The following is a 13,015-nucleotide window of genomic DNA, read 5'->3' as shown; positions in this document are numbered from 1 at the left end:
TTTTCAAATATGGTTCTATAAACAAAACTAATTTATTTGGACCTTTTCTTGAGGTTTGTTTAAGGGGAATTATGATAAATCTGCTCCCCTGACATGTCATTTATCACGCAGTGCTAGCAGATAAAATGACCGTAACCTTTGCTCCTTGACATTTCCACACTAATTAAATTTTTTAGTCCTGCTATGCATGATGAGCTCTCCAGGGTGAAGCCTTCCCGCTCAGTCAATTGGCCCATCCTCCAATTGCATTTCCTTTTTTTTATTCACACTGCCACAGAAATAACAGACAGCTTCCAAATTATGGTTCCTTAGAAAAATGGGTCACTATTTCTCTTGAGGTGCTTCTAAACGGTCTGACTTTCTTCTTCTCTTACATTTTTCTCCCCTTCAGACCACCAAGGCAGTGAACAAAGGTGACTTCCCTCTGGCCAACATCGCCTCTCGACGAGCCCTGTTCCTCGCCGCCCTCTCCATCACTATAGGCACCGGCGTGTACGTGGGAGTGGTGGTAGCTCTCATCGCCTACCTTTCAAAACCAGGACACATATAGCACTTCTGCACCTTCCCCTCGACACACACCTCCGGGGAGCCCATAGGAAGGAGAACAACTCCCTCTCTTGGGAACGGCATTGCTCCAGCTGACTTCGAGGGAAAGTTTTTTTTTTTTCGGGGATGTACAGTTTTCTCCTCCACCTTTCTTTTCTTTCCAGCTTTCTCTCCCTGCAGGCCTTCTGTCAGCCAAGATTAGACGCACTGACTGGAGAGGGGTCAAGCTGGGGGGTGAGAAGACTGGGAATTGGGGATAGACAAAGTTTTTTGTTGATACAGAGAAACAGTTTAAGTAATGCAAGTATTCCATGTTGGAGTCCAGTTTGCATCCCATTAACTTGGCTGGATTTCCATCGTCCAAATCCCCGGCAGAAGAATCAAGGAGAACAGACTGAGACAATAACTCTTTAGCATTTGTTAAAAAGCAAAGGTTGAGGAAGGTTAGAAAGCAACACAAAATCACTCTCAAACCAAGTCCTTGTTGTTGTTCTTTGCGCTCCAGTTGAAATCGTAGCCTCTCTGTGGAATCCTGTCTCTTCCTGTCACAGTTTGCCACACAGGACCGTCTTTAATAGACCGTGAGCTTCCCGTATCAACTCAAAACACCGAGACTGCATTTGTCCCTGGGCTGACTGCCTCACAGCTTCTTAAATCATAACAAAGGACTGCTTTTATTTCCTGGGAAACACTTAAAAAAAAATAATCCAGTAATTTTGATCAATGAAGAATACACTTCTGAAGGAGAAGAACCATCAAAACAATCAAATGCTGTTCATTTCTCATTGAACAATGTGCACTGGCATGACTTTAAAGAACCTCAACGAAGACTCGGACCTGAATTTTCCCTTTGACGTCCATCCCTCAAAGACGTGTCCTGAAATCACACACAACCTGCTCATGCCTGATATGGTTTGCCTATGTCCATGAAAATGTGGTTCCTTTCTTTATGTTTGTCTTGTTATGTTCCCTCCAGTCCAAAGCCAGCGTAATCTTCACACATTAAAATGTTCATTTAAAGCCTTTGACATAAAGCACAGAAATCCAGTGGACATATGGTCAAAAAAAACCTGGGGATATGGTGTGCAGTTTCTCTCCCCTGAAAGCATTGAATCTGGTTACACAATGAAATGAAACATCAGCCGTTAACAGTAGGAGAGGAAGTTATAAATCAGGTAGATAATGTCATTAAAAGGCAGGCCTTGCATACCCTCTGGGGCTCCACATAAACAAAGTGTTGCAGACTGACAGTTTAGGTTTTAGCTGTGATCAATTATTCTTTTCATGGGAGGAGTGTTCTGCTACACATGATTGAGCAGGTTTAGAAAATGTTTTTCTTAGATCATAAAAAAGCCTCAGTTAAAATTGATAAGGCGGGGAAGGGGCTTGTATTTTGCAAAATACTTTAGCCTACGTTCCCAAAATCAGCTATTGAAAAAGACAACACTTCATTGTAAGTTTAGTTTGTTCCCCATGAGTTAAAGAATACAAGTTATAGAAAGACACTACAGAGACATTTACTCTCAGTATGAAGGGCTTCTTAAATCACTCTGATTGTAGTTTTGAATCATAGACAATGAATAGTTAGATTGTACTTCAAGCAGAGAAGCCTAGCGTGGTGACATTTTACACTTAGTTTCTCTGCACTGGTCCCACATTAGTCATACCTGACGTTTATGGTGCACAATTAGCTCGGCGTAATGGCTTTTTACAGAAGGAATGTGTACTCTCTGGAGCTTTGCCCCGAAAATAGCACAACCGCATTCATTTCACTAATAAGACACTTTTTGGCGTCGCTGGTTGCTGTCACACGCAAGTAAACAATCCATTTTCCCATCCTCTGCTTTATGAAAAAAAAGCAAGCAAGTTTGATCTGTTGTGCTAATGAAGAGTGAACATTGTTCGTGTTCTCCCCCGAGCAGGAAGTTTCCAGTGTATCGCAGATAAATTAAACTGCAGATTCTCTTTTAGATTTTGTTTTTGGCTGCCTGGAGAGGTGAACATCCTGCTGTATTTTAATTCAAGGCACTTGGATAATCATGAACTGAATTCTTATTGGTTTGTTGGAATTTGTAAATTTGAAAAGATTCATAGACTACAAAGCCCAGTTATTCAAACGGTTAAATCAGAACAGGAGTGTGGAAATCCATTTCTTTGTCTGTCCAGGATCAGTTAATCCAGTGCTATTTTGTCCACAGGCTTTCAAAGAACAACTGGATTGGCTCAACCTTTTCCAGATCCAAACTTTGAAGCAATAAGAAAAATCTGGATTACCAACGCTTTAAAGAGGACTTCACCCGACATACGTTGTCCATAGCGGGAGCAAAAACCCACTCAAATCAAAAGATCCTCTAAAATCTGCTCTAAATCAAATATTATTTGCTTCACATCTTTTTGATTCATCCTTATGGGAAGAAATTTCCTGTATTTTTTTTTTACAACCCTATTTTTGTTTATTGAATCAGAATAATCCCAACCCAATCTGATGTTTTAAAAAACACAAATTGGAGGTTTTATCCAATAATAAACAAGATTAACTGATCCTATTCAATTCTGTTACCTTTTTTTTCTTCTGAATAACCTGATTTCAAATCTTGAGGTTTTAATTTAAACTTGGGGGGTTAAAACAACTGGGTCCTGGTCATTTGAACGTTGTTATTTCACTTTTATTCTTTGGCCTTATAACATGTGATGCTTCATCACCACATGTTCCTGTGGTAGCTCGTGAGCAACTACGTCAGCGCTCATACACATCATGACCATCACTGTAACTATACTGAAAGACTCTGTCTGCTTTCATCACCTGGAGAGCGTATTATTGCTGATAATGATGAACATGCTTTGTGTTATGTAGCGTGTCAATCAAACAATGTGTTTCTATCCAGCTTCTTTGGCAACCGTGCAATGTGTTACAGCAGTATAAGGGTTTTCAGTGCTGTTATTTTCTTCTCATTGTGATGAGCTGATGTACACATTCACCCAACAATGATGTTTGCTTAATGCATTCCTCAATGCCAGGGTGATTATGCTCCCTGTATGTCGGATTAAAGAAGATAACATCTTTTTTTGTTATGTTTTGGGATATTTTTTCCTATCTTGTGTGAAGGCAACATGTACATAGTGCAAATAAAGACATGTTCAAATGTAATGACAATAAATCAGAAAGGAAGGACGGCCTTTCTTAAAAGCAAAGATTATTTTTCTCTGTGGTTTATGTAACGTTGAGCTGTACACTCGGATTCCAAACCCTTCACATCCTGAGAGAACTGACTGAGTAATTGAGATGCTTCAGTTGTCCTTAAAGCACAGGCAAACACACACTGAGTCATGGAGAGTAGGTGGTTTCGCCAGAAAGCGATGGAGGAGCAGCTCTGAAATTTGTAGCTGCAGTGTTCTCATATAGCCGAGTGCTTGAAGTACACCTTTCTTTGTGTTGTCACCATCACAGTCACCGAGCGTGAATGCACAGCCACACTCAACTCACCATTCCACACACTGAACAATACACAAACTGACATTTCACTATGTGTATTTATACTATCAGGGTAGTCTCATTCATTCAGTCTTACAGGGCAGGTTATGTTTAGTTCGTAGGGTTTCTATGGAGATATAAGGCTTCTTATCTAAAAAAACGAGGATCAACAATTAGCCTTCAAGTGGACTCCACCCAAACATTTTCCTATGAATGAATTATGGACTTAACTTTTTCAACCTTTACTATGTGAACACTTTACCCATTACGTTCAAACTTTTCAAATTTGTATTCATTACCTCTAGCTAACTGTCTCAATCTGTTTCAACCAATTACTTTGAGCTCACTATTTCATCTAATACTTTTATATCAAGCTATTTAAACTGTATTATCTTAAAATGAGATTATTATTTCAACTGTTTCAATACTTTTAGTGGATATTATTTTTTTATTCATTACATTAAGCTGCCAGTTTTATAAACTAAACAATTTTTTATTGCTACTTGCTTTTGATTTTATTTTTTTTAACCATTGTTTATGGCTTTGAGGTTTTTTTTTTCTTTTTTAAATTTTCAAAACTATGTGTGAGTAAAGCATGTCTTTCAATAACAGAGTGTAATCCAGAATTTGTCTCAGGGATGAGTAAAGCATGTGTAATACATTTTTTTTAAAGGCCCTTAGTTGCCATCGCACCCAAACAGCATCTGTTTATGAGAGCTACCAGGTTGTGATGACAACATCTCCGGGTTGTCAAATGGGAACCTCCATTCAAGAGGTGTCTCGTCCAGTTAGTCCCAGGATACCTCTGAAGGCTGGACAGTGAGTTTCTGGGTCCCAGAGCCAACCTGCTTAATGCAGGCTCCAACCACCCATCATACCCATCATGCTGTGAAAAGAGACAAGGGAAAAACAGAAAGGAGAGTCTGAAGAGAGATGTTAGAACTAGGACAGTGAATACAGAAGAAGGGCAAGGAGCCTGTTCAAGCTAGAGCCCAACACTATGGTTAGGCTTGAAAAACAACAATGAAGTACAGGTAAGTAATTTAACTGTTCATTGCTTTCTGTTTTCTTGAAAGGTTAAACTGATATTCAATATTTAGTTTTTTTCAACAGTTATGTTGCAGTAAGAGTTTTATTTTATTCAGTGCTATAATACAGTATGTAACTGTGTATTTTTTTAGCTAGTTATTTTACCAGTTTATCCAGTGTCTAACTTATTATGTCCCTATTTACCATCACAAACATTTTTACTCAATCATTAGTGTTAAATTTGTATTTGTGCCATTTATCCAGGACTTCATGTAGCTTTTGTTCACCCTCAATATAGCAACACATCCCCATCACTGGTCAACAACATATCGTCTTTACAGAATCACCCTATGTAGGCTGGAACTAAACCCTACAGGCAGCTGATTCCTTCTGTGTAAGAGCTGATCCTGAGGTTTTAGAGGTTTAAGGTGGCTGGGTTGTGCCAGTGTGCATAATAACAGTGGGTGTGTCTGCAGCACCAGCTGGAAAAGAGCTCTCACTACAAGAGTGAGTCACAAGCTCATGTCTCTGTCGGTTAATACGCAGTAACTTGGACAATGTTGAGATGCTTTCCTAGTCATCTGGGGTGAATGTGCTCGTATGATACATAAACAAAGTGAACACTCCACTCTTTTCACCACAGTATGCTAAACAGGCTGATGCCAGACACACAGGCAGATAGAATTAATAAGCACTAAGATCAAAAGAAGAGTTGTTTTTCTCAGCGTTCAATGAAAAGACTGAGCATACAAGACAAGGAGCAGAAAAAAAAATGTGCTCATCCTCTGGTGTTCTTTTATATTTGTGCATTTAGGGATTTAATTAATCTGATTTGTGAAGTTGATCAGGAATAGGTCTGTCATAATAAAGTAACAAATAGAATCATCATAATCATTACAGAAAAGAGAGCTTTTTTTTTTTTACATTTGACTAAAATAAAAATGCTTAAAGTCTGACTCCCCCAGCTCTTCTCATCTGTGGATGAGTCAGATTTCATCATTTCAACAGTTATTTCTCGCCTGCATTAGTGGATCATGCCAAAGATTATCAAGGGAGAGATATCAGTCGTGATTTAATCTCTCAACTCGTGTCTCTACTTTGAAGCCACAACACGAAACTAAGGTATTTTCATGCAAGCACAGTTTTCAAGATTGGTTATTGTATTTCACTCAAGGGTGGTGCAATCTCCTGGAAACCTCCACTTCACAATCTCACACATGACAAAAAATGCAAGTCAGCAGAGTTTTACAACTTGCAGAAGTGTTGTTCCCAGGTGGATGAGGTACAATTTAGGTTTTAATTTAAGCACAGCAAATGTCACTCTTTTGCCTCCTTCACACATCCACTTAACTTTTACACAATTCACAGACATAGTCTAGGTGAGGGGCATGTATGCAAATAGAAAATTTACTCAGCTCAACTTTATGCCGATTTTTCCTATACCAGCTGCGTTGTAAAAAGTCTGCATAACCCTTTTCACACATATGGAAATCTTCTGAAAAAGATTTGGCTACCAAGAGGGTCTTTAGGCTATGTGTGAACGCAAACAGCCGCATTTTTCACACTTCTGTTTTTCTTCCTTTTGATTTTTCTTACTGCTGTAGACATTGACTCTGTTCAATTCCAAATGACATGGAGTTGAAAGAGTCATCATTTTTAACGAATGTTAAAGGTCTTTTTTTGGTAAATTTGCGAGGATTCCCTTCCTGGTAGAGATTCATGGGATACACTCAGTAATCTGAAGATTCCAAAGTTCTTTGACTTATTTTGATATTTATTTGGGGAGATATACTGTCTTCAAGAAAACCTATAAGGATTTTATAGCAGTGAGGAGGCTGAGAAAAAATGGAAAGTAGGAAACAAACAAGCATCCTCCTCCCACTCAGGTCACTCCCCACAGCCAGAATATAAGAAACAATGTGAATAATTTTAATATGTACATAACTGTTCATGTGGATTTGAGATTTGGGAGTAGAATTATTTTTGGGGGTGGGGGGGGGAGATCATTTTATTAAAATGACTCGGGCGATAATTAAAACTGCTGGTCTTGACCTCATCTTGTGAATCTGAAATGCAAAGATTTGCTAAAAGGTACATTTTTCCTAAGCTTGAAAACCAGTAGAAAAACAAAACAGCAAATGTATATTATGCTCGCGAAATGTTCTCATCTCAGTTGACAGGACTGGCCAGGCCTCAGGCTCTTTAGGCTCCATTTCCACAGCAGTCCCAAAGGCTACGGCTGTAGAACACAAAAGCAATCCGGTAGAAAGAAAACCTCTGGTAAAAAAAAACAGATTTCCATCTCCACACTGAGCAGGTACCTTGCCTATCCTTTAATATCCAGCCTTTATATTTAGACTGGGTATTGTGTGTGTGTGTGTGTATGTGTATTTGCTTTGACTTATCTCTCAGTGAGGTGGAGAACGATGTGTCCCTGCTGAATAACACTGATTCCATTATGGACTGTTCTGTATTGTCCAGATAGTCATGTTTTGGTCAGATATTCATGAGACATAGTGGGAAATATCACTCAACTGAAAGACGTGTGAAGTACTTAATATTTAGTCTAATCAAATGCAAAATATATATATTTTTAAATTCCTAAATATCAATATACAACATCATTGTAAAAATTGTTCTTGTTATCCGGACAGAATCCATGCCCCATGCCTTGATCAGGAAAATCCTGACTGTATTCGGGATCAAAATGATTCAAGTCAAACTCCAAGGTTTTTTAACAACACAAACTAGGGGGTTCTAACCACATGAAATCCAAGACAGGATAACCTTATCCAATTTAGTGATCCTTTTGCTGTTTTGAACAATTTCGATTTCAAACTGAACGTTATCATGCCTACAGCAAAGAACTTGCTGATTGCTAATGAACAATACCACTCGGAGGTGTTCTCATTTCTGTTTGTAGTCACACACCAAAAGGTTTGTCCCTTGCCTACAGATTGTGTATTCATGTGCAGCATGAGTTTATACAGGTTGCATAATAAATCATGTGGAAGCTATATTGGGAAAGGACTTTTCCATTGCATGTTCACATGATCTCTTGAATTAAATTGTAGAGTAATTTGCACATGTTTACGGTCTCTTTCTCAGTATAGCATCAGAAACAGTGTTTACCTTGCAGCAGCAGTATTTCTACAGGTTGTTAAAGCTGGTGAATAATGCAGGTCTGACTAAGAACCTCTCACATAAAGGGAAATCTCTCTCTCATCCATGACTCTGCACACCTCTCAAACTGTATAGGCAGAGCATTTCCAGGAAAGCCCTTTCAAATGCAATGAAAGTGTGCTCACATAATAATGTTTTCACATAACTCCGGCTTTTATCTTGCTGCTGCACGCGTCAGTTTGTCTGTAAGCAAAGGGAAAGAGGGGCCGAGATGGAACTAATTTTATGGATTTTGAAGCCCTCAGGAGAGCGCTAGATACCTCTGTAAAGATCTATTTATCAACTCAAAAGCAAACAAAGGAAAGCAGAGTCAGGGGGGGAAACATGAGATAGTACGGAGAAATCTCTGTATGTACAGCTATTCAAAGCCGGTCAGAGGCAACAGCTGGGCAGCCAAGGAGAACATTTCCTTTTTGGGGGAGATAAGATAAGGCAAAAAAAACCAACAAAGCAGTTATCACTGTGAATAACAAATTCATAGCAGTTTATTATTCAGCCTGCGCCTTCAAGCCGTTAGAATGGCACATTTGTGAAACTCTTGCTTTGCAGGAGTGAACAGCTTGCCTAACACTGGCCAAAGGTAACAAAATACACTTAATTGCATCTACAGTGAAGACAACTTTATTAAAATGTACTATCTTTCAGCCTATCAACATTGCTCCAGTCCTAACCGGGCACTACCATTGTTACCTCTTGTACATGCATCATACCTCCTTTTTTTTGTGGATTTTATCCAGCTGACTCTGAATATTCCCATCTGCCTAAATTTCAAGTAAACACTCAACCTCTGCATCGGACCAATGTGGACCTTTTGTCGCCATCATTTAAAATTATTGTCGAGAGGAACTGTCGCATTCATTAGGCTATTCATCATGTCCACTTTGCGTACCTTTGTGCTCGCGCATGAGCGTCTGTACCCTGCCAAAGCCCACCTCTTCTATCCACACAAGGGAGCACGGTATGGAGCAGTCACATTAGTCAAACACACTGGACTTTTGGGGTCCAGTGTGCTTGGGCATGGAATGTATTGTCTAGAGTGAGTGTGCCCTAAAAAAGGACATACCATTAAGCTACTACAACACAACATGTGGGGAAAAAAATAAAACTTTTAATAACTCTACATTTCTCATCTCAGTTTAAATAGCAAAAAGTCGTAATGTGTCTTACAACAGGAGTGCATATTAAAACATATTTAGATTATCCATTCCTCAAAAACACATGATTAACATTCTTTCATCACCGCTGCGTACAACCATCCAGGAAAAATACACACCTATTTAAATCTGTTGCCTGTGGCAAAAGCACATGAGCTCATGTTTTAGAAAAAGTGAAAACAAATCTGCTGTTTTCCCCCATATTGGCTTGTGTGTGTGTGTGTGTGTGTGTGTGTGTGTGTGTGTGTGTGTGTGTGTGTGTGTGTGAAATAAACATTTCCGAGGAGTCACGACTGTCCATGAATTCAAAAGCTTTGGTCCCCAGGACAAAGAGAGGGCAGGATGGGGAGGGGATGAAACATAAAAAAAAATTGAACAACTCAAAGCAACCTGCTCGGAGATGAGCTGCAGGTGTTTGGTGACAGATGCTGGTCCTTAGGAACTGCCTTCAAAGCACCTTTTTTTCCACCCACATGGGTGATAAAAAGCTTAGGATTTAGACTCATCCTTGTGTCCATGAAATGACAGCTTTTCATGCCGGTTTGGGCGACAGACTCACCAGTCTTACTGTGTCACAGGTGGAATTAGAAATGCTATTTCATTAAGAGAAACATTAAAAAGGAATCAGCACAGCAGTTAAAAGGGGGCTCAGACCTTTCACACTGGCAGAGGTACGGTAGAGCTGATGCTAATCAAAGTCAGTGGTTAGCCTCAAGCAGTGAAACACTGCAGGGGTAATATGGTCATCCATTGCTTTTATTACTGTATAATGTCAATTTGCACATGTTAATTGAGAGGGATTGAATATCTTTTGGCAAAAATGACTTTCGAATGTCAAGGTTGCAGGTAAATGACTCCAAACTGAGTGATGTCAGTTATTTTGTTCTTTTTCCTGTTCTTGTGCGACTTTACGTATCTGTACATATATTTTATAATCATTGGCGCCTTGAAGCTTGATGCTAAGGCAACTGGACTTGGTCGAAGATCTCGAAGACGTTTCACCTGTCCTCCGAAAGGCTTCTTCAGTTTATAAACTAACATAGCCAGCAGGAGATATGATGTCTGCCTTAGCATGCTAGAGAGAGCAAGGAGAGTCAGCTCTTCAGGACAGAATTCTGCTGTCCACTTTCATTTGAAGGACAAGGACAACCTTAAAGATGACAGGGTGCACTTCCTGGCCATGGAAACCACACAGGTGGGGGTCTGAGGAAACCATCTAGCACCAATCTACAATGCTGTTTTAAATTCTCTCTTAAAACAACTTAAGCCCCAGTCCCCCCTTAGAAAATGTGACCCTATAAACCTACAGCCGACTGGGGGTGTTAACGACTAAGCGAAACTAGGTCAACGACTCGGCTTACAACTCCAATGTGACCATCCTTGATCATTAGCATGCTAATGAGCCACAGACGATTACATTTCTAGCTCCATCCACCAGTTAGTTTAAAACTGAAAAAGCCTTTAGGAGGAGAGGTGAAGCGTCTTCAAGATCTTCAACCAAGTCCGGTTGCCTTGGCATCAAGCTTCAATTCCATGACTTGGATGGCAGAGAACCAACACAGACATTAATTGACAATGCAATGTGTGAGATAATCTTTAAACCATAAAATGGTCTTAAAATGTCAATCAATGGAAGACTGATGACAAGCAGTTGCTCTCAAGTGATAAATCTGACCACTATTTTTCACTCCAGCCAAACAATCACACAGATTCCTCATACGAGTTTCATCTAGACTTCACCGTCTTCCTTGTTTTCATGCTTGATTTACTTAACTGACTCTCAGAGCGAGATTTACCACAGTTCTCCCTGCGGACTAGATGTGGCCTACAGTATGGCATGCAGTTATACTGTCTGCAACATGAAACTGAGACCATAACACTTTGAATAATGCACCAGCCACCCACACACAGAAACACACTCGCTACTGTCTTTACCTTCGACAACAGACCCAGCTCTGTAGGAACATTCCCTGCCGCTGCCACTCAACTTCTGCTGTACTCGACTTATAGTTTCTCATTTTAAGTCCCCCCCTGCAGTGTCTGCAAGTTTCAGATTATCTCATAAGATATGCATGTCCTGTAAGCTTTAGGTGAGATTTCTTACTTTTTATGTTGTTCTCTCAGCAACGGCCCAAGAATCAAGAGATTCCTTGGGTGGGCTTGATTGAAACTCAATATTCACAGCTAAAGGCAACAGTCTGATTGGCTAACAGTGCTTCTATGATTTACAGCAGTGCTTCATTTTGGTCAAATAATAACAAAAACGACAAAAAAAGCTTAATATCTGGTTAAACTTAATTTCTGGGGAACATACTGTACTGTAAATGTGTTAAGCTGCTCCAATTGGAAAGCTCTTTAACTTAAGACTGCATTCCAGCATTGTGTTTGTTCTCCTAAGCACAGCCAAAAGCCACCAACTCAATAGAGCTTACCAAGAAAAATGCAGTTTCCACAACAACACATTCAGATCTCACACTGATGAGATAAAAGAGGATTATCTATGTACACAAGTCAATACGTGTAACCTGGCCTTTAAAGAAAGGAAGACGTGAGTGGCGACAGTCAGCTGGTGATGGGAAGACCTTTAAAAAAAAAAAAGAAAAAAAAAAAAAAGGGACCATTCACTCAGTTGGCTTGACATGGCGATTGGAGCGATCACTCCTCAGAAAGGTCGAGAGAAGACACAAAACGTTGCTGTACATTTTGTGAACACCATCAGGAAGGTTGGCAAGAGACAATACAAGAGAAAGTGAAAGAGCAGGATACTTCAAAGGGAACCGAGCGAATGTCTAAGAGAAAAATAGACACATAGGCAGAGAGTGAAGGGAAGGAAGACAAGTCAGGGGCAGGCGAGGCCGTCTGACGGACAGGTAGTGATTTACTGCCTTCCTGCTGACTCCCACGTTGTTGTCTATGTCCTTAATTGACAGTCAATTATCTGCCGATGACAGCCCCATCTAATGGCTGGCCGGTCTTGCTCGAAGGCTTTGTTGACATCCCCAGGGTAGGGCAAAGTTTACGAGTCTCGACTCCAGGTGACAAATTAATCCTTCTTGTTGACATACTTCCTTTACCCCAAGCAATGAAGAAAGAGACCTGCTGTAGACACGCGTCAGTGATGTCTTGGGAACATATACGCACCTAGACAGCAGGAAGAAATAAAAATGTGCTTTTAAATGAGCAAAACAGGCTGATGGCTGGGTGCACGAGTGTGCCTGATTATAATGTTTTACAAGAACGGATGATAATAATGACAAGGACGAGATTATATTTGCTCTTTAAATGTCAGGTGTTTTGATCCACCTGCATTAAAGGAGGCGCTCTGACTTTTTTCACTGTATTCATCTTGAAGCCATTTCCCTCATGCTCAGTGTGGGAAGCTGAAATGTCACGCAGCTAGTTTGCAAGTCTTAAAAATGTGAATTTTACCACTTTGTGATTGATCAGCAGCTGACAAGACAATCGATAGTGGTTATCCAATGGGAAAGTGAGCTGTATTTCAAGATAAAACCCCATATTTAATATCCTATTAGACAGCCGCTCAACCTCTTCCTAATTAACATTTCTGATCCGTAGTGTTTCACAATATGATTGGAAAAGCCCTTAAAGGTCCCATATTATGCTTTATCTG

General features: G+C 40.0%; 1 protein-coding gene across 1 annotated transcript in view; it reads left to right on the top strand.

Moving 5' to 3' along the window:
- Positions 1–3,738, top strand: part of syndig1l (synapse differentiation inducing 1-like) — a 40,873-nt gene extending 37,135 nt beyond the window's left edge. Inside the window, exon 4 of the mRNA XM_020632455.3 lies at positions 392–3,738. Within this exon, the coding sequence (XP_020488111.2) occupies positions 392–550 (159 nt within the window). The 3' untranslated portion in view covers positions 551–3,738. The remainder of the gene's footprint in view (positions 1–391) is intronic.
- The last annotated feature ends 9,277 nt before the right edge of the window (positions 3,739–13,015 follow it).

The sequence above is a fragment of the Labrus bergylta genome, chromosome 15 (genome assembly GCF_963930695.1).
Source record: "Labrus bergylta chromosome 15, fLabBer1.1, whole genome shotgun sequence".
Lineage (NCBI taxonomy): Eukaryota > Metazoa > Chordata > Actinopteri > Labriformes > Labridae > Labrus > Labrus bergylta.
The sequence above is the reverse complement of the archived record's forward strand: the minus strand, read 5'-3'. Positions and strand labels throughout refer to the sequence as shown.